This window comes from Dunckerocampus dactyliophorus, chromosome 5, assembly GCF_027744805.1.
Source record: "Dunckerocampus dactyliophorus isolate RoL2022-P2 chromosome 5, RoL_Ddac_1.1, whole genome shotgun sequence".
In the NCBI taxonomy this organism is placed as follows: Eukaryota; Metazoa; Chordata; class Actinopteri; order Syngnathiformes; family Syngnathidae; genus Dunckerocampus; species Dunckerocampus dactyliophorus.
Genome location: NC_072823.1, coordinates 3,485,321 through 3,513,235, shown reverse-complemented (window position 1 = coordinate 3,513,235; position 27,915 = coordinate 3,485,321). Strand labels below are relative to the sequence as shown.

Below are 27,915 nucleotides of genomic sequence, written 5' to 3'. Positions count from 1 at the left end.
TGCCTTGCTTGTTCAGACAACATAGAGATTAAGCACAATTGACTTTTATTGATGGCACATTCAAGCTGCAACAGCATCAGGGAGGTCTTCTGTTTGCACATGCTTCCTACTGCCAGCTCTTGCCATGGCGATGAGGAGGGCAAGGAAGAAACCCACAGTCCAGACACTTGCTACAGGAAGCACAACGGTCCACAATACACCTGGTGATGGGGGGGTGGAATTTTAAAAAAAAAAAAAGCGCATTAGTACAGCAGCACCACATGGGGTTATTTGAGATATCAGCCAGCATTAGCGATTTGCTCACTGGATTCAGGTCTGCTTGGTGTTTCAATTCTTATGGGCCCATACGATAAAAGCCCCTGGGGAGGGTCTGCTCGCATGGCTTCCCTCTTAGCGATGGAATTACAGTTCTGTAAAGAAAGCAAAGAATCTCATATATACACACACACACACACAAACACACTTATATAAAAAGTAGCAAGTATGACAATGAACTCACAGGTTTGCAGGAATCCGCGTCGTCTGGGTCACAGAGCTGCACAGTGCAGTGCAGATAGAACTCATGGGGCGCCGCCGTGAAGCGAAACATTTCAAAGCTGTAGTGGAGGGTTGTGCTCTGCCCGTTCAGGCCAAGTTGCTCCTCGCTCAGATTGTGGAAGGACACCGTGTTGTCGTTCACACACCTGTACAAAAGAGACGGCGTACAGAGTCATGCACAAGATGTCTACTTTCAAAGAGCCAATGTGGTCATAGCGGAGATGTTTTAACCCGTTTAAAAGCAGGCTGTGATCCAAACCCTCAGTGTCATTGGCTTGCTGACTCTGAGAGGCCCAACAGTCATTGATGCGAAGGAGGAAGAAGTCTGCAGGCTCAGTCACCGTCACCTCCACAAACACCTTAATGCAAGGCAAAGGACATTTGAAACACAGCAGCATGACCAGCGCACAATTTTATTTAGGAGCAGCCATGACAATACCTTGGCTCCCAGCTCGATAGTGGGGGCACTGGTGAAGGGTTGCGTGTAGCTGTGATCCGTGTACAGAGACATCTGTATGATAGCCTCCATCGCGTCTACACGCACCATCGCCTCACTGTCACCAAAGAACACCTTTGTCAAGCAATGCAGTTAATCACTGCAGGTAGCATGCATGCAAAGGGGGGGGTTGGACATACCTAGTCCAATACAACATCTGATCTACACCATGAGGAGCGCGATACTTTTCATGTTTGTCACATTTATATATTAAACTATTACATTGTCTTGTCTTTATATAGTCAATTGTTGAAATTTATTTATTTTGAAATTTATTTTTATCATTCAATTTTTATCATTCAATCCCATTTTTCAAAATTCAACCCCTTCAGTACCGGCAATTTAAGCAAATTTTGACCGATTTTCAAGGCACAATATTGCGTTCTATGGCGATATAAACATGGAACCTATCTAAAGACAGATTAGATGCCATGGGGGGGGGGGGGGGGGGGGGGGGGGCAGTTTCTTTCCCACCCCTCATTCTTTAGTAATCAGCAGAATATAAGTTTTAGGAAAATATCAGTTCAACAAACTGGGAGAAAAACAGCTGTATCGAGAGATCATCGTATCATGAGGTACCCAGAGATTCCCATCCTAGTCGTGTGGATCTTGAATCAGCAGGAAATTCCATTTTTACTTACCTGATAATGGGAATGACCTCGAAGGGTAAGCTGACTCTTGTGACGACTGGAAAGATACAGGTGAAATCCAGCTTAATGACTGGATTTCTGATGATATTTCCAGTAGACAGAGGCTCTGTTTGGAGACTCAGGGTGTAGATGGCATGAGTGAAGTTTCGCTATAAAGCGGAAAAATGACAACACAATGTGAAATGACCTATTGACGCATTGTTTTCTTCCACACACACCAGGGGTAGACTTTGCAATGCCGACTCACCTCAAGCGGCTTCCCCCCGCAGTTCATGTATTGATCTTTGGTTACACTGATCATGTAGTACGGAACGTCGTCGATAACTTCCCTGACTGCTTTGCACGCTCTGTTGGGAAGGTGCAGAGATGTGACCGGTGCGTTGTAATACAAGAAGAACGCTTCGGTTGCTCTGAGTCCCATGAAGTCTTTGGTGCACATGACTCTCATGTGTGCATCTGTAAAAACAAAAGTTTGTTTCCTCACCAAGAAATGAACAATTAAGATGCTAAGCTAAAAAGAAAACAGCCATATCTTTGCTTTGGTTTATAAAAAAAGGAATTCATTTTATTTTTAGAATATGCAAATATTCTGTGAACAAGCTACAAGCCCAAAATGACTCCTGTGCCACACCTGTTGTAAAAAAAGATTGATGTTAAACCGCGAAAGATGAAGATGGAAGCCAACCTTTGTCACAGTGGTCATCATAAAATCCTTGCACACACTTGCAAGAGTTCTTGTCTTCAGACAGGATGCATTTTGTCGGGTCGGTACAAAAGTCCACATCGCAGACTCCTGCTCGCACACAAGCACAGTTAACAATTTCATTTGACATTTACTTACCATTTCTTTCAATTTACCTGCCACTTGGTGGTGTGCGAAGCCAAGCAGGAGCAGGAGCAGCACGCTAAGCTGGTGTGGAAAGAAAATATTTCCTATTCAACTCTGAACAGTGTTCCGTGATGTTTCGTTTCATTAGCTTCCAAAAACAGGCAAGTTAGCTTACACCACCACCGAAGTGGCACAAAATGGCATGCATACTCACCTTAGAGTCATTTAAAGTCATGGCTGTGTCACTTTTTTCCCGTAAAATCATATAGCTTAGTATTAAAGCTCTTATTTGCAGTCAAACAGGCCGTCTAGTTCAGTGGTCGGTGTCTGCATCACCTGTGGTCCTCCAATTAAAAACACCTGTGATCGGCCATGGCGGGGAAACGTGATTAAGCTAGTCTCACTTCCTGCTTTTATAGCTTGCTTTGTTATTGTGTCCTCATTCTGGTTCGGCTTATCTGCCAGAAAAAAATGACATTAATTTTGCTACAATTACTCTCTCTGGTAAATATATTTTTAATTGTTTTTGGTGTATTTTTAAAAAAAAGAAAAAGAAGACGAGGACACGTTGGTTGTTACTTCAGCGTAATTTCCATTTCCACTAGATGTCCCTTTCTCCTAGTCTGTCAACAATGCACGGCTGTGTCTCATTTTGCATAATTGTCACGTGCGATACACTGATTTCCATTCCGATCCGATACTGAGTAAAATTCAGGCTGGTGTCAGCGATACAATACTTTGTGCAAATACACCGAGTACATTTGAAAAAAGTAGTGTACCGTCTTTCAAAACAAATCATAGCTCATAGCATAAATAATACAAGACATCAAAGTAATGTATGTACTTTAAACAATGAAGTATATTGAGAAAAAATTGCCAGTCTAATATACAAAAAACTAGGACTGTCAAATGATTAATTTGATTTTTAATCAGATTAATCACACTTTTCTGATTAATCATGATTAATCACCATGTCACACTATGTCTGAAATGTGCCCATTTTTACTGTATTTTATTGAAAGAAAGACAAATGACAGGGCAGGATTATATATACAGTCAAACCTGTCGATAGCGGCCACTAAAGGGAAACGGCAAAAGTGGCCGCTAAAGGCAGGTGGCCGTTATAGAAAGGTTGGCGGTCATTTTGAATTTGTGCGCGCACATATTCAAGATTCAAGAGAGTTTTATTGTCATGTGCATGGTAAAACAGCAGTTATACCATGCAATGAAAATCTTATTCTGTTCATTCTCCCAAGAAAAGAAAGAAAACACAAGAAAGAATAAGAACATAAGAAACATAAACATATATACCAATAAATTAAGCAACAAAAACAGAAGAGACATTAATACAAATAAATAATACAAATAAATAAATAAATAATAAAGTGCTATGAGAGTGTGCTTGTGTTGCGTGTGGCGTGTGTGAGTGCTTCGTTGAGAAGCCTGATGGCCTGTTGTGTTTGCAGATACATATAATTATACTGTTACATGTTGACCAGTAGAGGGCACTGTGGGACTGCGGATAAAAGTTGTAAAGAACAACTAGGTTAATAAACTGCTGTTAATAAAGCAATTAAAGTGCATTGGCGACGTGAGTTTCTCCTTCCCCACAACAAGGGGCATTACAGTATTGACCAGTGCACATAGTCTCACACCAGGAAATAAACGGTGTCACTGTCTGCAACAAGCTCCAAAGAAGACGGCTTTTTTGTATGTGGAACAACTGACAGTTTATGTGGATCTTGTGAATGATTGTGACTGAGCTACGACTCAGTAATTAAAGTCTACACACGACGGCTTCATTGCTTAAAAAACGAAACTGGTTTCTTTAAAAGCAGAATATTTGGATCAGACTTTAACTGTGTTATTATGCAAAATGAGGAGTTGCGTTCAAAGACACCACGTCATTTAAGTTGAATACACAAGTTTTGAGTGAATTTTCTGGGATTTCCGAGCATACCTAAATGCAGCAAATTGTACTTTCACATTAAGAGTTACAAAGTGAGTGATAGAATATCCACTTATTGTTTTACTTTTAATTTCTGTTTATTGAGACCACATGTGCGCGGATATTAAAGACGTTATTGTGATGTTGGAGTGTCAGTGAATGCATCTCGCGGTCTGTCTAGTGACAATGAGGAAGGTCGTTGCAATGACGGATGGACTGGAGACGTGTTGTTGTGGAGTTAGAGAAACATATATGGCGCTGGAATTGCACTGCGCTTGATGTGTTGAGGTTAGAATGAAGTTTAAAAGGGCTTCAGACACTGTGACTGTGGGGAGCTACACCTGCCGCCGACTGTTGTCATAACAGAGAGCCATGTGTTAATTCCGCAATTAGTTACCGCCTTTAACCCGCTATTTTTTGACAGCCCTGCAAAAAGCACAGAGGAAAATCAGAAAATATATGAAAATGGCGTTTTAAAGTATTAAAAAATAAATAAGTATAATAATAAAAGCATTTAAAATAATTTTTTCTTCTATGCCACTCATCCTCACGAGGGTCGCGGGGGTATGCTGGAGCCTATCCCAGCTGAGTTCGGGCGAGAGGCGGGGTACACCCAGCCAATGGCAGGGCACATAGAGACAAAAAAACATTCACACTCACATTCATACCTATGGACAATAAAGAGTCAACAATTAACCTAACATGCATATTTTTGGCATGACCAATGGCAATGTTCCAAAAAAATCCCACCTGATCGACGCTGCCAAGGTAGCACAAAGCATGTCGTGTCCAAGCTTTTTACAATAATATTAATATTATGAATAACAATATAAACATTGCCTGTAAATATTATTTTAATATACACTTGGGACACACCTGATTGAACGGTGCATAATGTTGTAAGTGTCTTCAAGCTGTGTGTCTGTGTTGTAGGAGATGACCGCGTTACGAGAAAAATACAATAAGCGGGCCACATTGTGTCACAAACCCGGAGGCTAGGGGTCATCATCATTGCTCGCCTTCCAACTGTTTCTGACAGGAGCACAAGAGGTCGTGGACAGCAGAGGCCGAGTGATTGATGAGGCAGCTTTTCGCATCAGAAGGTGAAAGATCAAGCCTGAAATAGAGAAGCACCATCCTCCACAAGCACTGCTTTTTCTCCTCACTTATTTGGCAACATTGTCAAATATTAATGCAGTATTAATGTCGAGTTCTTTTGGGATTAAGCCAGCCTGCACTTGACAAGGCTGAGAAGACTGTAGAGGATACTTTATCAACTCAACCACAGTAGATTTTCTGTTTACAGGAGCTGACTAAACACAGTTGTATCTTGGAAGCAGCAATAGTTGTTACACAGCAGTGGTCTCTGCGGTACGACGGACTATTAGGGCCACATTGGAAGAAAACAAAAACAAATCTGAGATTTCTAGAATAACGGCGAAAATTTATGACATTCTCGTAAATTTACGGCATTTTTTCTCGTAAATTGATGACTTTACGAGAAAAAAGTCATACTATTAGGAGGATAACGTTAATTTACGAGAATAAATTTGTAATATTACTTGTTGTATGTGTAAGGGGGGGAAAAAAAAAAGAGCATAACTCTTCAGGAAGGAAGGAAACTTTGCTCTTGCTTCAGTTAAGATTTTATTTACAATTTGGCAGATTGGCTACAGATTAGCATGTCTAGCTTTTCTCACTTCCGCCTTGTTTTCCCTCCACGTGCCCAAGGCCAAAGGTCACATAATGCCTGACGACGGAGCGTTAAAATAATCTGAGTTTTCCAGAATAGTCTTACATTTATGACAAAAAAAATTGCAAATTTACGACTTTGTTCTCGAAATCTCAAGGTTTTTTTTCAATGCGGCCCTAATACGTAAAAAAAAGTCATATTACAAGAATAAAGTCGTAAATTTATGAGGAAAAAAAATCTAATTTACGAGAATAAAGTCAGAATCTTACGAGAACAAAGTCGTAAATGTACAATAAAAGTCGTAAATTCACGAGAATAAAGTCGTAAATTTACGACAAAAAGTAGTGAATTCATGAGAATAAGGTTATAATATCCTGCAAATAAAGTCGTTAATTTACAAGAATAAAGTCATCAATTTACGACAAAAAAGTTGTGAATTTATGAGAAAAAAAGTCGTAACATGCCGCAAATGAAGTCGTAAATTTACGACTTTGTTCTCGTAAATTTACAACTTCATTTGCGGCATATTACGACTTTTAAAAATAAAAGTAAAAGTAAAATAAAGTAATATTATGAGGAAAAAAGTTGTTAATTTATGAGAATAAAGTCGTAAATTTGTGAGAAAAAAACTTGTAACTTTATGTTACAGGCATTGCCCGAGACACCCATGAAACGGGGCAGACTTAGTGACCTGTGGCCTTGGGCAAAGGTGGTATTACGACTTGTTTTTCTCATAAATTTACAACTTTTTTCCTCATAATATTACTTTATTTTTTGTCAAATTACGACTTTTTTGTCACAAATTTATGACTTTATTCTCGAAATCATAGATTTTTACATTTTTTAATACTGTTGTACAAATGAAAGTGTAATCTTGTCACAGAAAAAAAAAAAATAAAAAAATTCAGGCTTCCGTGAAAGTCCTCTTTGCAGCGTGATGCAATGACTTCTTGCTGGTTGCCAAGTGGTGCGGTGCCACCCTGGTGTTGTGAAATAGCCGGCTTGTAGGAGGTGTCTGTCATCGGCCTGATTCACAACACCAGCTGGGGCACACACACCTGAGGGACACGTCCTCTTCTGCTGGATACATCAAGAGAAGGAAGGAAGTTGTTATTCACACCAAATAGGGAGTCAGGATCTGACTTTATGCAGTAAAGTGAAGCGATTGGCTGAAGTAAGTCGGCGGCCTCAACTGAACCTTACATGTGTGTACAGTATGTAGAGCACTGACAGAATGAGCCTCCATCTGTCTTCTCTCAGGCCAGACTGAAGGACAGAGTGTGGGCCACACATAATAACAGAGCGAATGGTGGTGGGGGTGCTTGTCAAGACGAAGGTTGTTTCATGTCCACAAATCTTCACCCAATCTTGCATGAACATGGCCTCAATACAGTCGGAACTACGACTGAGGGACGGTCAGCATTCTCCTTCAAGAAATAACCCTGGTGATGTCAACACTTAAACCCTGACGCACTAAAGCAGGGGTGTCCCAAGTGCTGCTGTTTTTTTTTATTGGCCCGTGACACATTCTAAAAATAAAATTAAATAAGAACACAAAAAAAAAAAAATCAGCAAAAATTGAAAAATTTGCATTAATTTTACAAAGAATACATTTTAACAAATACTGAGAAAAATGTGATAATCTAACAAAAAGAGGCCCAAATTTTATGACAATAATGTATTATGAGGAAAAATAATTTTAGTAGCATAAAGTTGAAATATTAAAGGAAAACATCAGAATATTATGACAAACATCGAAAAAAAAAGTTGACATTTTAGGTTGAGGGTAACTTTATAATATTATGGGAATAAATACCTATTATAATAAAAGAAAATTAAATAGTTGGAAAATGTTTACCTTTTTTTTATTACATATTTGTCGTTACGTTTCACTGATGTTTTTTCATCAAATGTTGAGATGTCACACTTTGTTTGGCGGTCTTTGAACACACCATTGTCGCTGTGAGATGCAAATGTTTTTTGTCACAATTGTTTTCTTCTCTGTAGAAAACACATCTCATTCACGCCAAGTCGGAATAATTTAGGAATACGTAATAATTCAGGTAAAATGTACTGCATGCATTTATCACTGTTAACCACAATCTTGACATATTTATGTCTTTACGCTTCACTGATGTTTTTTCAGGAAGTGTTGAGATGTGGCACTTTGTTCATCGGTCCTTGAACGCACCATAGTTGCTGTGGGATGCAAAAGTTTTTGTCAGAATTGTTTTCTTCTCCGAAAACAGGTTGTTTTTTTTCCCACAGAAAACATCTCATTCACACTAAGTCGGTAATAATTTAAATAATGCAGGTTAAATGTACTGCATATATTTATCACTGTTAAAAACAAGCGCACAATTTTTTTTACATGTTTGTTTTTCCGCTTCAGTTTTTTTCACCATGCGTTCAGATGTCGCACTTGGTCCTTGAACACACCGTAGTTGCTGTGAGGTGCAAAAGTGAAACTTCATGTTCAACTTCTACACCGTGACTCCAATTCCATGTGTTCTATCCACCATCTTACATGAATATTCATGTTATGCTTAAAGTGTGTTTAATAAGTGTGTGAAGCATACTGAGGAGGAGAATGTCGAGCTAGTAGGAGGGTTTACGCTACATGTCAAAAATACCCATTTTCAAGGCCGTCTCAATTTGTCGCGGATTTTTGCATTTAATAGATTTTAACATTTATTAATGAGAATAAAAACATGATGGAGCGCAATGTGTGAGGATGTGATATTGTGTAGAAAAATGTGAGAATAAAATGATTTTTTTTTTAAAGTAATTTCACAGAACCTTTTTCTGAAAAGCCTGACTGCATTCAACAACGCATGCAATCAAATGAAATGGGCTAAATAAAAAAATGAAAATGCTTAAAAAAAAAAAAGGTAATATTTTTTATTCCAAATAACTGGTGATACAAATATGAAACATCACAATGGGGAAAAAGAAAAAAAACAAACAAAATCAAACTAATAAATGTTTGCCTTGTTAAAAGAACATGATGAAAAATGGGGTTTGTGCCCTCCGGTGGTTTGTGCCTATGTATGTGGTGACACCTCAGTTCATCAGTAATTCCATCTGCACCAGTCTAGCGTTGGTGTCTCCGGCCATGTTGTAGGGAATCATGCCAGCGAAGGTGATCAGGGCTCGAGCTTGGCTGCGCAGCTGCTGTGATCACAAGACATCAAGAGACGGTTTACATGAGGAGAGGAGATGCGTTTTGTCTCTCATCTGTCCTCCCCATATGATGGACAGATGTGATGTTCAATGTGACGGTGCCATTTGGAATCATTTGATGAGCAAATACCGGATAAAAATGAGGGAAGGGCTTTGCTATGTTAGCAGACAATTACAGATTATTTGTTGAGACATCGGTGGTGTGAAAACGTGTTTGGCCCCCTCTTCTGATTTCTTTTTTTTTTTTGCATGTTTGTCACACTGAAATGTTTCAGATCATCAAACAAATTTCAATATTAGTCAATAACAACACAAGTGAACACAAAATGCAGTTTTTAAATGAAACTCTGCCATGCAGGCCGTTTTTGCCTGCATGGCAGAGTTCCAAGACCAAAACCACTGCTGAACAAGTCCACCTCTGAATGGCTGAAGAAAAACTAAATGAAGACTTTGGAGTGGCCTAGTCAAAGTCCTGACCTGAATCCTATTGAGATGCTTTGACATGACTTTAAAAAGGCGCTTCATGCTGGAAAACCCTCCAATGTGGCTGAATGACAACAATTCTGCAAAGACGAGTGGGCCAAAATTCCTCCAAACAAACGCTTGATTGCAGTTGTTGCTGCTCAAGGTGGCCCAACCAGTTATTAGGTTTAGGTGGCAATCATTTTTCCCCACACAGGGGGGAAAATTTTTTTTCCCTCTCTTAATAAAAAAAAAAAAAAGTTTCATTTAAAAACTGTATTTTGTGTTCAGTTGTGTTGTCATTGGCGAATACTTAAATTTGTTTGACGATCTCAAACATTTAAGTGTGACAAACATGCAAAAAAATAAGAAATCAGGAAGGGGGCAAACACTTTCACGCCACTGTATATACACATACACATATATATGCATATATTTTTAATAATACAAATCGTCATAAGTTTACTGAAAGTGTGTTTTCCCAAACTCTAGTTTTCCATTCCACCTAATTCTACCCTAGTTTAAACAACAAATGGCAGAATGCATGGTTGTCAGAATAAAATCTACTCTGATGTCTAATGAGTACTATTATGCATAATTAAAACGGCAATTCACTTGTAATTGGTGCAGGTGGTTTTTTCACTCATTTTCATTTTCCCTAATCCTACAATAACCAAAGAACAGTGGCCCTTGTTGAAGCTCTGGGTTCAGTACTAGTGATGGGAATACAAGAACAATTGCAAGTAAGACAATGCCATTTTGTTTAAAACCGTAAAAAAGGAATGCAGAGCCTATTGGATTCCAATTTAAATAGCTGGCCTCAACATCTTACCTTCTTCCGATAAAATGGCGTTTGTGTGATGTTACGAGCGTGTCCTCACCGTGTCTCTGTCGTCTAAAGTCCTCTGAGCTCGTCCCGGTGTGCCTGCTGGCGCCCCCTTCAAGCGCTTGTACTGAGTGAACAGGATGTTCATAGACGCAAGTAACACCTCTGACAAGTTGTGACGCACCTTTGTAGGGTGGAAAAATAAAAAGAGGGCTTGAAACATGTCTGAATTGGAATAATTCCATTTAGATTAAAGTATTTCCTCCTCTCACCTCATCACTGAAGTTCCTGAAGGCCGCCACTCTCTCCTCCACGCTGTCCTGGCTGAGGGGCAGAAGTTTAAGACGCTCCATCACCTGACAACATGAACGTCGTTAACCACATGTATTCTCGTCCCTCACCATAGGCTGTGATGAATGCATGACCATCTTCACTGCACTATGATGACAAAATCCCCAAAATAATACAGTGGAACACATTTATGTCGGTATAAGCCATTGCAACTTAACCAAAACGAGCCATTGCTTGCACATTTACTGGTAACTTTGGCCAGAGACATGAGAACGGGTGATAATAAAGGATTTCTTTATCTTACGGCAGTTGGTGAAATTATTTCCCCCTAGTTGTGCAAATGTTTGTTTTGATTCTTGTGTTTTCATGATATTTATTATACCCTTATCTAGTATGAATGACAGTTATTCAAGGGCACCTTTAAATATCTTTGTTTATTTTGTAAAAAGCCTAAGAAACATAATTAACTATTTCTACCACTGGGCCACACGTTGACCACCCCTGGTTTTTCACGCCAACTCTGAGCAACCACAGCTCTTGTTGACTATTCAGTTTGTTCGCTTCCGTCATAGCGAGCGAGCGATGGCACTTATTGCAAATTGGAGGGTTCGGGCTGTCCTCCCTCTCAACGAGTTGCAAACAGACAGGAAATAATGCACTCCATGGAGACCAATCACAGTCGCAACGGTACGCCTCACTGCAGAGCGAGGACTTTTTGGACGTGCGCGTCACGCTACGCGCAGGCTGAACTCAAAACTGAAACCGGAAAAATGAAACAAAATTCGTACTTGGAAGTGTAAAAGCGTATTCAAGGGGCAAAAAAAGAAAAATGTTTTTTAAAGGTTGGGGAAAAACTTATAATATGGGAATAATGTCAAAATATTAAGGAAATGAAGTCATCTACAATTGAAATATTTTGAAAATGTACAGCAAAAATGGGGGAAAAAAAGGCACAGAATGAAGTTGATACTAATAATAGGCTTTTTCACTGATATCACAAAACTGAGATGCAGTTTTTTTTCTTGCAATATACATAATTTCATAGCATATCTACATGCGGCCCTTGCATTCTTTCATTTTTCGCTATGTGACCCTGGCTGAAAAAAGTTTGGACACCCCTGATCTCCATAAACAAGACGAGACTCAAGCAGGTTCCACTGGACAATTTTACAGCTGCTCCAGAAGCACTCACATCGTATGCTTTATCAACATGACCTGCATGGTACTCGTCAAAGAAGGTCATCAGGTCTAAAAGAAGATAAAAAGTGCTGTCCACAAACTTGTCTCCTGCTATTCCTTGAGAGCGATACCTGCAAGGGGAGAATGACTTGCTTTAAAAGTGCTTTTATGTGCTCGCACAGATTCAAAATAGAGCATTTTGTAGGAGTGTGTTTGTCCTGACCTCTCAGCGATGGCCATGGCGGTGTTTTTGAGCCTCTCCTTATTGGACTGAGGAGCGCTGATCTGGGCAATGACAGGACTCAACAACTTGTTCATCAGCTCCAACACCTTGTCTGGATTCTTCACAGGCAGAGTGGAAAAAGGGTTGACAGCTGTGAACTGACGGCAACTGTGGAGGAAACTGGGTTGACGGTGAAGGTGTACTCACCTTGGCCAGCTCATACAGTCTGATGGCTTCCTCGAACAAACCCTTGTTCTCTGCCTCCAAGGCCACTTTGCTAATGATAGCTCTGGTGTCTCCTGCAAACTTATCAATGACTCCAGGCTGGAGGAACACAGGGGAACAATCAGGCTGAGGGGAAAAAAGCTGACATTTGAGTTTAAGTGTTAAAATGTCAAATAAAACCTACAAAGACGAGACTGAGAACCTTGGCTGTTACACATTCAAGTCTGTACTTGTGAAAATGTAGTTATGAGCTGTTTAACAGTCTTTGCTCTTGGCAGAGATAAAAAGCAAAAGGAACATTTCTGTCTCAGGTTAGCTGCAGGGCGACAGCAACTACTTGAGGTAAATCTTACCTTCCTGCTCCCATCCTTCTCCAGTCTTCCCAGCAGCATGTCAAACTGTTGAAGACAAGAATAAACCATTCTCAACAACTATTGGGTATAGACCGAAGACCATTTCATCCATTGAGCTCAGTAATTGAAAGTGATTTGCAAATGCTTCTCACAGCTATCAGCTCAATGATGCCACAGTAATTATGGCCACGCCCATCACTAAACCATTCTGGATTTATACTTGCATAAAGCTGAGACATTTGTTAGCAAAACTGCTGTAAGTATAGAAGTACGGTCAAAAATTGTTTTTCAAACGCCCCAGTTTTTGTATGATTTGGTTTTAGGCCAACATTTTTTATTGTGGGACTGCTGAATAACTCCCCATGGGGCAACACTGTAAGTTGTAAGTGGCAACACTTTGATAAAGAAGCTGTAAAACACTATTAAATTCAAGGAAGAACATGAAGCTGGCCTCCATGTGACTTCCTGTATGGGAAGTCCGCATCAACAATAAGTTCCATCCTTGCCAAGAAATGAGAAATCAAAGAAAGGGTAAAGGTGTTAAACACATCATAAACAACCAAACATGTTGAGAAGTTATTGTTGGTTTGCATCCCCTCCTCCTTCTCCTTACTCTCCCTCACATCGAGCCTTCAGTTGAGGTAAAAGTGATGTTGAATGTTTATTTACCCTTTTATAGTTATTTTGTTTGTTTCTACATGTCAAAGTACAACTATTCTTGATCATGTATTTTCCACACGCAACAGCGATAAATGAATTTCCGCTAAGTAGGATTCAATATTAATAAATTGAACATTTTCGTAGTTACAGCACAGAAAACCTGTTTACGACTTTCTAAATACAATCTTTACCATTATTAGAGCCCTGTAGACATGAAATAACACCCCTATAGTCACCTTTACACTCCTATTATTCTTTGCTTACACCACATTGCTAATGGGCAGGCTACAGGATCACTGCAGGGTCACAACAGACGGCCATGCTTTAAGCATAGGATGCTAGCACGCTAACTTAAACGGGTTTCCAACGGTGTGGGGAAGAAGGACAAAGTAAGAAGCAAAAAATGTACCACTTCCACACGGAATGGGATGAGAACTTTTTTCCACTCTGTTATGTCGGACATGCCATGGCTGACTACATGCAGCGTTAAGATAATGTCATGTACTGTCATGTCTCATCAATGTTTTGTGTCATCAGTGACACCTAGTGACTAGAATACCACACATGACTTGTCTTTGAAGCCACCGCAAAACAGCACTCATTAATGAATGAATGATTTTTTTTAAAAAACACGATAGAGTGAGGGAGCAATGCTTGTCCCGCAATGTAGCGAGAATGACTATAATTGGATTTACATTATTTCCTATGCGACAAATTGCTTTGGTTTACATACGTTTCGTTTGAGCTTTTGGAAGAAGCTAAATGAAAACCGAGGTACCACTTAAAATCAGGAGTGAAAATGGGTAACTCACCTCTCGACTTTCAATAACAAGTTCACTGACGCATCGCATGAACATGTTCTCCCCCTGGCTGTCTTTCTCATTGCTGCAGGTACACATTGAATGCGTTAGAAAGCACTGTGGACAAACCAGGGGGTACAGCACATTTTAAATAGGAGTGAGTGAAATTACCGTAAAAAGTAAAAGTACTGCAGGGCTTCTCGTGGATCCGTGGACTCAAACTTGCGCGTGTAAAGCATCAGCAGGCGGATAAAGTTGAGGCGTCGCACAGTGGGGGGGTCGCCGGGTTCTTGACTCACTGTACAAAAACACCCGTTTAAAACCCAAACTGTCTCCTTTTCCTACGGTCTGTCTCTGTGTTCTTTTTACTCACACAGCTGAGTGCTTTGGCCGGACGACTTCAGCAACAGTCGCAACTCGTACAAGACCAGCGCTACGTGTATGGCATGACTGCGCAGCCGCTCGACACGGAACAAGAATGCTACAGCGGCCTCAAACTGAGCTGTGAGGAATAACACCTGGAAATACAGGAAGGGTTGCTGGCTCGCAGAAAAGTGGGATTCTCCTGGTGGATAAGAGAAGACGGAAATATCAACAACCACAGAATGATCTTTAAGTACTTCCTTCCTCATAAAAGCAGACCATACAGTAGTTCCATCTATTGGGTATGAGGAGTTCAGTCGGGGGAGGCTTTTATTTGTTTAAAAACACCCACATTGTTATACGACTACATAATACAGTAGAACCGGCTCCGCTTATGTCGACCAACTCATCACATTCCTGTCCACCGTGTTCATTGCATGTTGGCCACACAGTGAGGAGCTCTGGAAGATCTGGGTACGACTATCCGCTTGGGCATCTCTGTGTAGAGTTTGCATGTTCTCCCACATTACGAAAATATGCTTGTTAGGTAAATAGGTATGAATGTAAGTGTGAATGGTTGTCTATATGTGCCCTGCAATTGGCTAGAGACCAGTCCAGGGTGTGCCCCGCCTCCAGCCCAAAGTCAGCTGGGATAGGCTCCAGCATACCCCTGCGACACGAGCTTTAAGGATGGCCTTAAATGTGTACAGAAGGATGTTGAGCCAGTGGAGGTGCTCCGGGATGGGGGTGATGTGATGAAATGAAGGGGTTCTGGTGATGAATTGTGGACCATTATTCGAAATGACCATCCTTTAGGAGCGAGGCTCTTAGGAAATAGGGTGTGAAGAAATGACAGCAATGCGTGTGCACTGGAGGCTTAAGTTTGCATGTGTCATAGTAAAGTAAATAGCATGCTGGTCCACATCACTTGTAATGAGCACAGAGGACGGAAAAATCTATCCGGTGTAAATCAAGCTGTGCATGTGCACGATTAAAATAAATAAATAAATAAATAATATCACAAATAGGTGCCTAATTTGTTTCACATGATCAGCAGGAGCCCCCCAGTTTACTGTTTGACAGTTTCACCATGGCAACTAACATGTATGTAGAAGACTTTTGAAAACATGCACAGGTACTTAGTCATCAAGTTTACTTTTTAATTACGACGCTTAATCCTCTTGCTGCCTTCCAGTTTGCGGAATAGAACAGGGTGGACTATGTCAGCCATTTTATGGCCTTATCTCAGACTGGCAGCGCTTTAGTTCAAAAAGCACTGAGCGTGTGAGAGACGAGAGAGGGAGAGAGAGCGATGTCGAGAGGAAAAAAGGATGAGGAAGGAGAGATAAATGGATGTAGGAGAAAGAGCAAATGTACAAGTGGGGAGGGGGTAAAAAAAACAAAAAAAATAAGAGGCAGGAGGACAACAGAACGAGTGTGAGAGGAAGGACTGAAAAGGAGGGATAAAGGAGAAAGGCCGTGCGAGGCGGGCGAGTGCTGGCAGAAACCGAGAGAAGGCTTTGGGCTTCGTGTCCCGCAGTGAAGCAAGATGGAGGACAACAGGGAACATGGTGGCAGGCAACGGAGGGAGCCGAGGCACCGAGGGAAAACAGAATGAGGCTTCAGGCTGCGGTTCCCGCTGAGCAGAGAGGTTGAAGACGATTGAGTGCAACCATCAGTCTTATCAGAATGCAGCAGGAGGATCATTTTGTGCCGACAGCAAGGGGAGGAAAACATGGGGATTTTTTATGTGTGTGTGTGTGTGTGTGTGTGTGTGTGTGTGTGTGTGTGCGGTTATTTATTTTTCAAATGAGGAAAAGTTCTTGACAGATGAGGTCACCTGCAAGCTTGCTGAAAGAGCACTTAAGCAAGAAAGCCAGGGTGGAACGGGAATCATCACCAATTACATCAAAATCATGCGACCCTGACTTGTTACAGCTGGATACATCCATGCTAAATGTTTTCATTCAGATTTATTTGGGCAAGTTTGATTTTAAAAATGACTCATCACCATTTATAACTAACGTCTTTACCAAACTATTCCAGTGCACCTATTAAGCAACAGAAAATAGCAGCAAAAGACTAGTAGTCCCTGGTATTAGCCAGAAGCATCTGATCTGCATTACGTTCTATAGGAATGAAAATAAAGAGCACGCCCATAATGTGTTTAATTCACTACAGGTTCTACTCTTGTTTACCTGAATGCATACAAATGAGCCACAGGGCTTTCAAATAAGAAACAGGCAATATAAATCAGTACACACAATTAAAATAAATTATCAAAATAAAACTGAATTTAAAAAATAAATAAATAAATAAAAACTTTGCCACTAAATTATTTGTTGAGATATGCAGGCCTCTTGAAATAATAAAAAAAAAAAGTTATTATTATTTTTTTATTAATTATTTATTATGCTGTACAGTATTTGTAAGCTAATTTTATTTGGAAAAATATCACTACTTTTGCTAAACACAACTACACGTTTGCCAATGGAATTAAGGGACATTATCAACTCATTCGATACAAAAGACGTATTTGTACGTTTTTATAAACCCGACTTTGGTGTTTTTTTTTGCGAGAGGCAAAAAGAGGCGATGACGCAACTGCACACTAAAAGAGGTCACTTTTAGAGCAGTTTTAAGCCGTAAAAAATGGCCACAAAGTGGCAGAAATGCATTTGATAAGAGCTCAGCAAGCATCATGTTGATGGACCAATCACACATGACAGGAAGGAGGAAGTGAGAGAGCGTGCAGAAGTTTACGCATGGTAGGGAAGTTTTAACGCATGCAAACACACGCACGCGTGCGCACACACTGTAGTTCCACATGTGAAAATTGTAAATAGTTCATGGTATTATATTTGTAAATAAATTGTTATTTTTTTTAATGTAAAACAACCCTTTTTTGTTTAATTTATGTTGTGGTATAGTTGTTTAGATATTTGAGCTGTCACAAGAGCAAAAAAATTCTTTCAAAGTAAAAGTTATGTTTGAAATGTATCTTTTCACAAAAAGCTGGTTTTCTCTCTTTTTTTTTAGTCGGGAACTGATATATTCCTGAAACGTACCTATGTTCTTCTGCTGATTACTAAAGAAGGGAAAAGGTAGAAACAAACTTTTTCTGGTGAAAGACAAGAATCTAATCTTTCTTTTGGTAGGTTGCGTGTTTATATAGCCGTAGAACACAATATTCCGTGTGCCTTGAAAAATCTAAAATGGCCAGTACAGAAGGGAGTCTTGTGAAAAATTTCTGGGATTGAATGAGTCAAGAAACTAAGAAGGAACAGCAAAAATATATTTTAAAATGTATAGAAATTCATAAAGAAAACAAAAATAGCAAATTAAAGTCAGAAAATCAGATATTGATGCCAAAGGGCTAGTCTTACGTCAGTGTACAAAAATCAGCATTTTAAAAAGTCACTTTGCCATCTTTCCTCCGAAAGTCAACAGTCACTCAAAAAATGGCAAAAGGTACAACGCTAGGCTGCCATGTTTCTGACTCATAGCTAACAATTTTCTCTTTTTTTTTCCCCCCAAAAAAGAATAAGCCAGAAATCGGATGCACTTGATAAGGTTTCTGCGACCCAGTCAAAAGTTGGAACCACTGATATGGTTGATGCCGCTTTCCCTAAGAAACGTTTTCATGTGTTGTGAACTGTCACTAATAGATATTTTCGTGGAATATTATTATATTTTAAACTGGGCAGTAACCTAAACAGCTTCTATCCAATCATTAACAATTCTAATTACAAACTAACAGATTTCTCTGCCTTTTCCACCAGCGCAATGTAACTCAAGTAACACAGGTGGAAAACAATGCAAAAAGATTGTGGTTTGATCAGAAACCAGAATGTGAGAAGATGTGTAAACATTCATCTGTCGTTGTGTAACAGACTGCGACAGTTACTGTACATACCGTAATCCTCCAGCAGTTGCTTTTGGAGCTGTGGCAAAGTCAATCTGTCCTGAGGGGAGCTGCTGCCATCATCATCGAAACACACCTGTTTCAGCTGCGGGGAGAAAGAATTATGTAACCACAATTCTAATGCGAGCAAATAGCAACTCAAGAAGAGTTCAAAAAGCTGATCAATACTAGATTGGAACCCGTTTATGTCGACACCCCTCATGAATAGTGCCATTTTATTTTGAAGCTTACTTTGCACTGAAGAGGAAGTCACCATGTGCACGAGGTGTGGACCGATACAAGGTAACCCTTGGTTTGTTATGCGTGAAGAGAACAACTTTATTCTCCCAAAATTCGCTCTTTATTATTTATTAAAGTGAAGTACAAAAAGGAAATCCTTCCAATCATTTTCTGTGCCGCTTAATCCTGAGTGTCGCGGGGGTATGCTGGAGCCTATCCCAGCTGACTTTGGGTGAGAGGCAGGGTACACCTAGACCAGGGGTCGGCAACCTTTGGCATCAAAAGAGCCGTTTTGCCTCTTCTTCCAGTAAAAAAATAAAGAAATAAAGAAATAAATAAAATAATAATAAAAAATAATAATAAAAATAATAATAAAATAATAATAATAAAAAAAAAAGATCTGGAGCCGCAAAACACGACGGCGTGTAAACTCAAATTTGACCTGTTACAACAAAATTCAACTAACAGAAGTGCAGAGTGCATGTGTAGGTTTACTTATAAATGTAGAAATAATTGAAATACTGCACCATGGAGGCTTTTTTTTAACAACAAAAAAAAAGCTCATTGCCATCAGTGCTGTCTGCTCAATATCATTTACATCACTGGACTCATCACAGGCAATTGAATGAATATGCTTGCACTGAATTAATGTCATCAGTTTGCCTACTGGTGATGTTTGTTGCCATTCTGTTGGTCCTGTCCTTGACTGTCTTTGCAGGGGAATTTATTTCATTTTCTCAATAATTTCTTGTTTATTTATTTATTTATTTTTTAAGTATGATTTTTATGAATGACTCTTTCATGTATTCTCCATCTGTGAGCAAGCGGCGAGTCAGTTGTAACACGCGTAGCTGTAGTTGCGTTTGAAGCGTTCCTCCACTTCTTGAAAGTACGTTTGCCCCTCTCAACCTTCCGTAGTAGTTTATGAAATCGCTCTCTTACGCCCATCTGCAGTTGGGTACATTTCAGAAAAAGTTGAGTGCTTGTTTTGAAAATGTCTTTCAACGTTACATTTTCTGTTGTTTGCTCATTTCTCGCAACATATTAAGCACACTGGTGGGTACGCCAGAATCATTGGAAGTGAAGGCAAATACCGGTGAGACGATACACGAGGTTGGGTCTACGAGAACAAGATTTTACCAATACTTATTGATAATAAGTATGTGATTACTTCATTAATTTATTATTGTCCCAGGAGTCCCAGTGCCCATGAGACCTTTTTGTTTTGAACACGACATCTGGTCACGTTTTAATCTTGTAAGATTTTGTGACATCCCTAGTGTAAAACATTCCTATTAACATACGTACACTTTACCTTAAGCCAAAGATAGTCTTCAGTCGTGTCTGCCACTTCTCCATGGTTATCGCTGATGTCACATTTACCAATGAGACAGTAGACGGCTCTCTTGTAAGGGTCGGCGCTGTTCCTCAGCACTCTGCGGTAGTGGAGACGAAGCTTGTTCTCTGAAGTCGGGGAAAGGCTAAACATTGGAAGGGGGGGGGGGGGGGGGGGGGGGGGGAAGCAGATGGAATACTTAGAAGAGTGTTCAATTACAGTTTAAACTTGTGACTGAGTTGAAGAAATCCCAACAAAGAGCACATCTCTCACCGTCTGTCAGTGCTGTTCGTGTACTCTTGAAACCAGGTCTTGAACTCCCCAAGCTGGTGCTGCACCTGGTTGATTACGTGCATTGCTGCGGTCAGGTCTCCACAACGCAGACAGTAGTAGATCACGGCCCAAACTGGATGGCTCTCTATCTCGCCATCCTGTTTGCATAAGCAGACATCCAACAATCAAGACGTGAAGGAAGGAACCTTATGTGCAACAACACATTCAAAGATTGTTTCGTCTCATATTAGAGCTTCACTCTGAATGAAAATGATGTGACTCAGATTCAGGTTTTATCTAAAAGGATATGCAAACTTTTTTGCATATCTTTCTGTGTGCGAGGGACGCACACAGAAAGATTGAATGTGGGGGTCACATTGCTTGGAATCGTGAATGGAAGCTAGCAGTGTTAGCTTAGTTAAGCTAGTGCAGCTGTGTGTGTGTGTGTGTGTGTGTGTGTGTGTGTGTGTGTGTGTGTGTGTGTGTGTGTGTGTGCGCGTGCGTGTGCACACGACTCAGGCTGGATGAGTATATTATCACCGTGTCGTGTTTTACCGCTTTATTGCAAGGTCCATTTTATAATATAAGGACCGTTTTACAATGCCCACTGACGACGTGCAGGTTCTGAGTGGGGGAAAAAAAGACGAGAGGCACATTTATTCTGCAAATTCAGCAATACTTTGGTTGCATTATTTTTAATGCTTTGAATTTTCATAACCATATCACTTCCACAATTTCCTGTTTGTAACAAAAGCTTATTATTAAAAAAAAAAAAAAAAGAAAAGGATCGGTCTCAAACATCCCTATTGTGTATTATTACCAACTTATGGTGAATGAGATGTGTTTTCTGTGGAAAAAAACACCCTATTTTTGAAGAAAATAAATAAAAGTAATTTTTGGCCAAAAATCTTCAAATTTATGTGGTTCTAAATGTTGAATCGCAAATGTGCTGTAGACCCAAACAATGAGTTACCTGCATGCCAGGAAGGGGACCTGGTAGTTTAATGTTGAGGAAGCTGCGGACAAGTTGGTACGTTCCCGGTACCCCTCCTAGTTGGGCCTGATGAAGGTTCCCAAACACAGTCATCATGGTGTAATTCTTATAACTGGGAGAGAGGAGACACAGAAACACAGCACCTCAGCCGGGCCAGATTCGAGCTGCTGAGGAAGACCTGCCTCTGGACATTTACCTGCTCTCAAGGCAGGTAAGCGCCTGCCGCACAAAGTCCATTTGCATCTTCACTGAAGTACGACTCATCAGCGTATCTTTGGCTGGAACCACGGAAACATCTGTCATCTGTTTCACCATCAGCCACATGTCTGACACATTCTAGACAAAAGATAGAGGGCACTGTGCAGCGTTTGCATCCAGGAAGGCAGACAGAACACTGAATTACTACTTGCTGTTACCTTATCGTCCAAGCTTTCTGCTACAGAAGCACATAAATCTCCCAGATTGGGCTGGATGTGACCATTCACAATCTTCTCGTTGAAAACGTAGATCTAAAAGGAGGGCGTGGCAGTTAACAAAAAATTTTAAAAAAGGTGACACATTGAGCGGGCAGACAAATATTCACTCATATGTAAGAGCCCCATTTGAAATCATACAATGAAAAAAATAATTAATAAATGGCACCACTCCATCTTCAAAAGCAAGACATTACGACCATCGGGTAAAATGGTTCACGACAAAAAACAAGAAAAAGAGAATGACAACATTAAGGAGGTCGTCAAAAAAGATGACAAAAACCAGACAAATGATGCTGCATGCGATGTGTCGACACATAGTGGTAGGGATGCGGGTGAGACGGACAGAGGGAAGGCCGGAGTGGACGATGAAGGGAGAGAGCCTCAATTTACCCATAATCCTCTCCTACCGCCCTATCAATCAATATGTTTGATCGACCTTCCTGTCTTGTTGTGACCTCATTTCACCGTATTGTTCTGGCATGGGTGCCGTTTGAGTTGAGATTTAATTCACATCACATGTGAATTCTCATTTAAGTATGAATGACACTTCATATTTAGTTCATTATGATATGGATACTACATTTGTTAGTGTTGTGCACACAGGTAGTGCAATATTTTAGTTAGAAACAAAAAACACTTAAGTCTTCATATTTACAAAAAAGGTACAGATCACAAATGTTACAACTATAAAGCATCCAAAAATAGTTTATAGACTGGGGGGTGTCCCTTTTGTTCGTGGGTGGGGGGAGGCTATGGCAGGCGTCCTGCCTGTGTGTTGTAACACAAAAAGAAAAGGAAAGAAAACCTGAGCACTGTTCTGAAATATGTCTACCCTTGATTATATGTTTGCATGACTGCATGTAAGTTCATGTACATACATTGTTGGTGCTCAATAAAAAAAAATTGCATTATATTAAAAAAATATATAGATTATAGGTTCAAAACATCTAATGATTTGTTTGTTAGTCTAGGCCAGGGGTGTCCAAAGTGATGTATAAAGCCTGCGGCTTATTTTTTATTGGCACTTGGCATATATATTTTTCTGTATGTGGCCTTGGGTGGAAAAAGTTTGGACACCGCTGGTCTACGCATTTACAGACAAATTCATAAATCTATTATTATAATGCAGAATAAAAACAGATATTTTAAATATTCACAGCTTACATGTGCTGAATTTTGTATTCTGCGTGTGTGTGGGGGTATTTTCCCACTCTGACTTCAAGTTTTTTCACTGTGACACAATAATGAATGAAAATGCTTTCAAGGTTTATGACAAAACTGAAACTCCCCACCTGTCGTCCGTATGCCACCTCCACGCTGTCCAAGGCACTCCTTCCTGGTGCTGTTATTTCACTCACAAAGCTGGGCTGCAACAAAAACAACTTCCTAAATACAAGTTCCAACATACAGTCAAGAAATATAAATGTCTTCCTCTATTCACCTCAATTTGCGGGGTACAGCGGTACCCCGCAAATTCGCAATTCAGCCTTCACGCCTCCAGTCAAAAAAAAACATTTTTCTTTGAAAATAGGCCACAAATACGTGACAATACAGGTACAGTGTGCAGCATATGTGCATCACTGTTAGAACGTCCACAATTTTTCCATGTGTACGTCTTTATGCCTCACTGTTGAGATTTCCTGTTTGTGAAAAAGTGGTGTGCAGGTGTACTCGGTCCCGTGGGCGCTGGAATTGTTTGCGTTTGTGGAAAAAATGTACAGTCAAAATACCAAACATCATGACAAAATATTAATTTACAGTTAATAGAGAGTTGACATCTTTCGTGTGAGTGAAAATACGCGAGTGTGTGCGACGGAACACATTTACTAAATTTGGTCACAAATGTGACATATTGAGAGCAAAAAGTGAGGTTTTCTGAAGTCGCAAGTCAACACAAAATTGGTGATCAAAACGGTGCACTTCAGGCACCATAAATAGATGTTTCTCTTTTGTCTTCATTATTAAAAAGCAGGGGCGAATGTGTCATTCTATTTTGGGAAATATGTTCATGTTTCATTATAGTTACTACCTCAAATAAACTGCTTTGCAGACACGGTAGGCATGAAGGAATCCAACCTGCAACAGTATTTGCTTTTATAGGATGGGAGTGATACATTTATCTATTTTTTTCTTCAACAACCGTGAAGGCGATGGAGGCTTTATGATGCGAGTCTTGTACCTCCACGTCTTGACTGAAGTCCAGGGCGTCCTCTCCTGCGCCAAGGAGTGTGTGCAACACTCTCTGCTTCACCTGCTCCCACTGGACCAGCATGGACTCACGATGGTATTCTTCAGCCAACAGGAATGTCTGAAACATGCAAAACAATGGTCCACCTCTATCTAGTCATACTTCGCAGGTACATCATATACTGACACAGTCTTGCAAAAAACATTCAACAGAAATCATTTATGTGCCAATACCTATGCAATGTAATACGATTACTGTAGATCTAATCCGGTACAAGAAGAAAAAAATACACATGCAGTACACTATGTAAAGCAGGGGTGTCCAAAGTAGAGATGGGAAGCATTTTCAGCCTGCAGCTCATTTTTATTCACCCTGGGCACATTCTAAATATAAACTGTATTATTAAATGTGATACAGTGGTACTTCGGTTTCCGATATTACCATCATTTCCAGACTATAGAGAGCACAGGTATGTAAACTGCACTCACTAAATTTAAAGAGAAAAAAAAAAGATTTGTACATATCCAGGCCGCACCTGTCTATAAGCCACGGGTGTCTAGGTCGTAACATGGGATATTTGGTACACAGAAAAATTTTACACAGAACGATTTTTATTAACGTTTGATGAAATCAATGCTTTTTCCCCCAAACAGTGCCGAAGTGTGTGTGTAACATGGCTACCATGGGTGTAACGTGTAACATGTGTGTAACTTGGGTTAAACAGTAGTCATTCATCGCTTTCCTCTTCCTCCTCCTGGGAAATAAAACCACTAAAGTCGTCTTCTTCAGCATCACAACTGAACAGCCTCATAATTCCTTCGTCACACACTTTGCCAGGCTCTCTCGCTTTCGTTGTCGCTCTTTTTGTCACTTTTGTCTCGAGGCAAATTGGCCATTTAGCTTGAGCTACTCTCCTTATCACGCAGTAGTCCAGCCTTTCAAAACCCATTGGTGATCGTGAATGGTTGGCGGACCGGGTAGTCCAAACAGAAGCTGTAGCAATTCTACTGTTGATGAAACTTACATAAGATGTGTCACAGATCACCGTATAAAACTTCTAAACGTGATATTAGCTCCCACATCACTCGTCCACATCACTACTTTCTGAAACTGCACTCTTAGCATCATGGCAAAAGTAGTTTTTAGCCATAAATCAGCCGCATCACTGTACAAGACGCAGGGTAGCGTCTGATACACCGGAAAGGATGGTGAGTCATTCCAAAAGGTTTGGCAAAAACCAAAACATACAAAAACCGAGGCAATTTTTTCAGAGAAAAAATGTAAATCAAATTAATTCATTCCACATACACTAGGTCACCAACTTACGAACACCCGACTAGCGAACATTCGTGTATACGAACACAAGTCGACTGGTCTATATTTTATTTTATTTTGCCTTGTAGTCGCTCAATCAGTATTTATACTGCTACTGTACATGCTTGACCAGTAGAGGGCACTGTGACACTGCTAATGGGACCAACAGAGGCAGCCTTAGAGCTAATGAGACCAACAGAGGAAGAGTTAGACGCTGGGGAGATAAAGCTGAATGGAAAGCTAAATTATACAACCCGGACAGAGCGTGTGATTAAAGTTTATGAAGAGTTAATAGGCCTGCTTAATTCTACACCACCCACAGAACACTACCTCTTTTAGAAGAGTCTAACGACGACGACGATTTGTCCTTTTTCAATAACTCCTCCTCCAACTCCACCACAACCAACGATGTATGCTCGACCACTCCTCTTCAAAGGTAAATAACATTTATCATTACGTATTATTATATCATTTTTATTATTGTTTTTTAAATTAATTATCCTCGTTTAATATTACTACAGCATCCAAACTCATATTTACATACATACACATACACAGTATGTGTATATGTATACACGTACATGTAGTACCTATATCATTGGTAATATTACCTTTTCCCCTACTTAAGAACAATTCGACATAAGAACGGTTGTCTGGAACCAATTGTGTTCGTAAGTTGGGGACCTTGTGTACGATCAAATAAAAACCTTTTATAGAGAATAATCATAGTTTTAAATGGAAAAAACAATGCAAACTAATTAAATGTAGCGCAGTGGCCCTCGGCATCCTTCAAAGTTTCTGTGCGCGGCCCTCGGTGGAAAAGGTGTGGACACACCTGACGTCAAGGATGTAAAGCGCATGATATACAGTACAATACACACACCTTTGGATTCAAGTGGAGCTCGTAAACCCCATCAGGACTTGTCTATTTTAACCCTCCACAGAGACTCGACGTGGGATAATGGGAACATTAGATAATTGAATCCTTCCCATCTGCAGCCCAGGGAGATACCAATCTGGACTGGAGCCCCCATTTACCGAGTTAAATTGGTTACTGCCTGGATCTCTAAGCTCCTGCTTTATGCATTTTAGAGCTTCACTGCTGTAATATGTCAGCACAACACATGAAATCTGACATAATTTAGTGCGCGTATCTGCAGCACTCATGTAAGAGACACTTATGATATTGTGCTAATACTCTACTATAAAATAATCATATCAAGGCATCTCTGTGAGACATCTGTGAGTGTTTTGCCTGTCTTTCAATATCAAAGGCAGGTTTGTAGCAAATAATACTGGTTCATCCTAAATTCAGAATGACATTAAAAAGGCGCGTTTCCTTTAAATAGATATCTGCAGGGACATGTAGCGCAAGCTTTCATTTAAGTCTTTAGAGTATTTGCTGTTCCAACCCCTCACATAAGTCTTTCCTCCTCTCACAGGGAGCAAGGAGATAATGGGAACGGCAACTAATTAAAGGCAGGGCCTATTAGATCGGCTCATCGGGGAAGCCATTTCAGAACCATTCCCTGAGGATTCGCACCAGGAGGACGTTTAGATCACAGCCAACAGACGTTGGGAAAAAGGTGTGTGGGTTTTAATGCGTTGCTTAGGTTAGAATGCATTGGAGTTTCTTAGCTCAGTGTTGAGCAATTAAAAAGTTGTCAATTCAAACAAGACAGGACCAAATTTCACTTAAAATTTGGGACGTCTGATAACGGCATGAAAATGTTGCCTTTTCTGGCGATAATATAGAAACACGAGTGATGACGTGCTCCACACTGCCACAAGCTTGCTAGCTCAGTATCTCCGTGGTGTGGAATAACAAAGTTTCGCCTTCGGATTGTAAATATTATAACACTTTGCATTGAAAGCGCTGGTTATGCGAGAGGGGAGTCAGGCTTCCTTTGATACTTCTGTTTCGTTCATGGTGCATTGATGCATGACGTGCTGAATGAGCCCAGTTCATCATTTCACTGATTGTATTAGTCCAGCGATTTATACTTGGCACTTTGCTCTTATACGGATGTTTGCGTCGCACAAAAATGTGCAGCTTTCCAAATTGCATCATTGCCAGTATTCATTACTTGGATTCGTATTTGTGAATTTATTAAGACTAACCTGTCTTGCTAGTTGATATTGGTAGCACATGTTATAATAACTGGTCTATTTTGTTGAGAAAAATGTTAAAATTAATTTAGTCCTTTCCTATAACTTACATTGCAGTATTCGTCTCAAGTTTGTACAAATAGTGTGTACTTGTGAACTACATCACAGTAAAAAAATGCATAAAGTGTTCATTCATGACGGACATTAGTTTGAGGTAAGAGCTGCTGCCAATATCGGTATCGGTATTGAAGTGCTGGACAGTAATCGGTATAAGCCAATGTCGAGCACCAATACTTAAAATAACGAGTTAAATCTGATATCATTTCTATTTTGCCATGATAACCTGTAATAATGGAGGGGTTC

The 27,915-nt window shown here is 40.1% G+C and overlaps 2 protein-coding genes across 7 annotated transcripts in view; both read right to left on the bottom strand.

Annotated features, from left to right (window-relative positions):
• Positions 1–38: 38 nt before the first annotated feature.
• Positions 39–8,763, bottom strand: zpd (zona pellucida glycoprotein d). Of its 2 annotated transcripts, none has more exons than XM_054776990.1 (10): positions 2,727–8,763; positions 2,542–2,593; positions 2,369–2,476; positions 1,931–2,139; positions 1,675–1,832; positions 977–1,091; positions 769–896; positions 500–683; positions 305–410; positions 39–200 (listed from the first exon to the last, which is right to left on the bottom strand). In XM_054776990.1, the coding sequence occupies exons 1-10, from the start codon at positions 2,775–2,777 to the stop codon at positions 61–63; spliced, it is 1,251 nt and encodes a 416-aa protein (XP_054632965.1). In that variant the 5' UTR covers positions 2,778–8,763; the 3' UTR covers positions 39–60. The 2 variants fall into 2 exon arrangements, with proteins under 2 accessions (XP_054632965.1, XP_054632966.1); XM_054776991.1 differs by having other exon boundaries at positions 5,449–8,763.
• A 266-nt stretch (positions 8,764–9,029) lies between these two features.
• nup93 (nucleoporin 93) overlaps positions 9,030–27,915 on the bottom strand; it is a 34,623-nt gene continuing 15,737 nt past the window's right edge. For 3 of the 5 annotated variants that reach the window (XM_054776987.1, XM_054776984.1, XM_054776989.1), the window contains 18 exons: positions 24,121–24,249; positions 23,234–23,308; positions 21,882–21,974; positions 21,662–21,801; positions 21,445–21,577; positions 20,472–20,629; positions 20,178–20,343; positions 18,635–18,728; positions 14,729–14,920; positions 14,527–14,653; positions 14,368–14,440; positions 12,896–12,940; positions 12,525–12,641; positions 12,318–12,436; positions 12,108–12,225; positions 10,897–10,980; positions 10,680–10,808; positions 9,030–9,327 (listed from right to left, as the gene is read on the bottom strand). In XM_054776987.1, the coding sequence (XP_054632962.1) occupies positions 9,217–9,327; positions 10,680–10,808; positions 10,897–10,980; positions 12,108–12,225; positions 12,318–12,436; positions 12,525–12,641; positions 12,896–12,940; positions 14,368–14,440; positions 14,527–14,653; positions 14,729–14,920; positions 18,635–18,728; positions 20,178–20,343; positions 20,472–20,629; positions 21,445–21,577; positions 21,662–21,801; positions 21,882–21,974; positions 23,234–23,308; positions 24,121–24,249 (2,103 nt within the window). In that variant the 3' untranslated portion in view covers positions 9,030–9,216. The remainder of the gene's footprint in view (positions 9,328–10,679; positions 10,809–10,896; positions 10,981–12,107; positions 12,226–12,317; positions 12,437–12,524; positions 12,642–12,895; positions 12,941–14,367; positions 14,441–14,526; positions 14,654–14,728; positions 14,921–18,634; positions 18,729–20,177; positions 20,344–20,471; positions 20,630–21,444; positions 21,578–21,661; positions 21,802–21,881; positions 21,975–23,233; positions 23,309–24,120; positions 24,250–27,915) is intronic. The other 2 variants (XM_054776988.1, XM_054776986.1) reach the window with 1 other exon arrangement.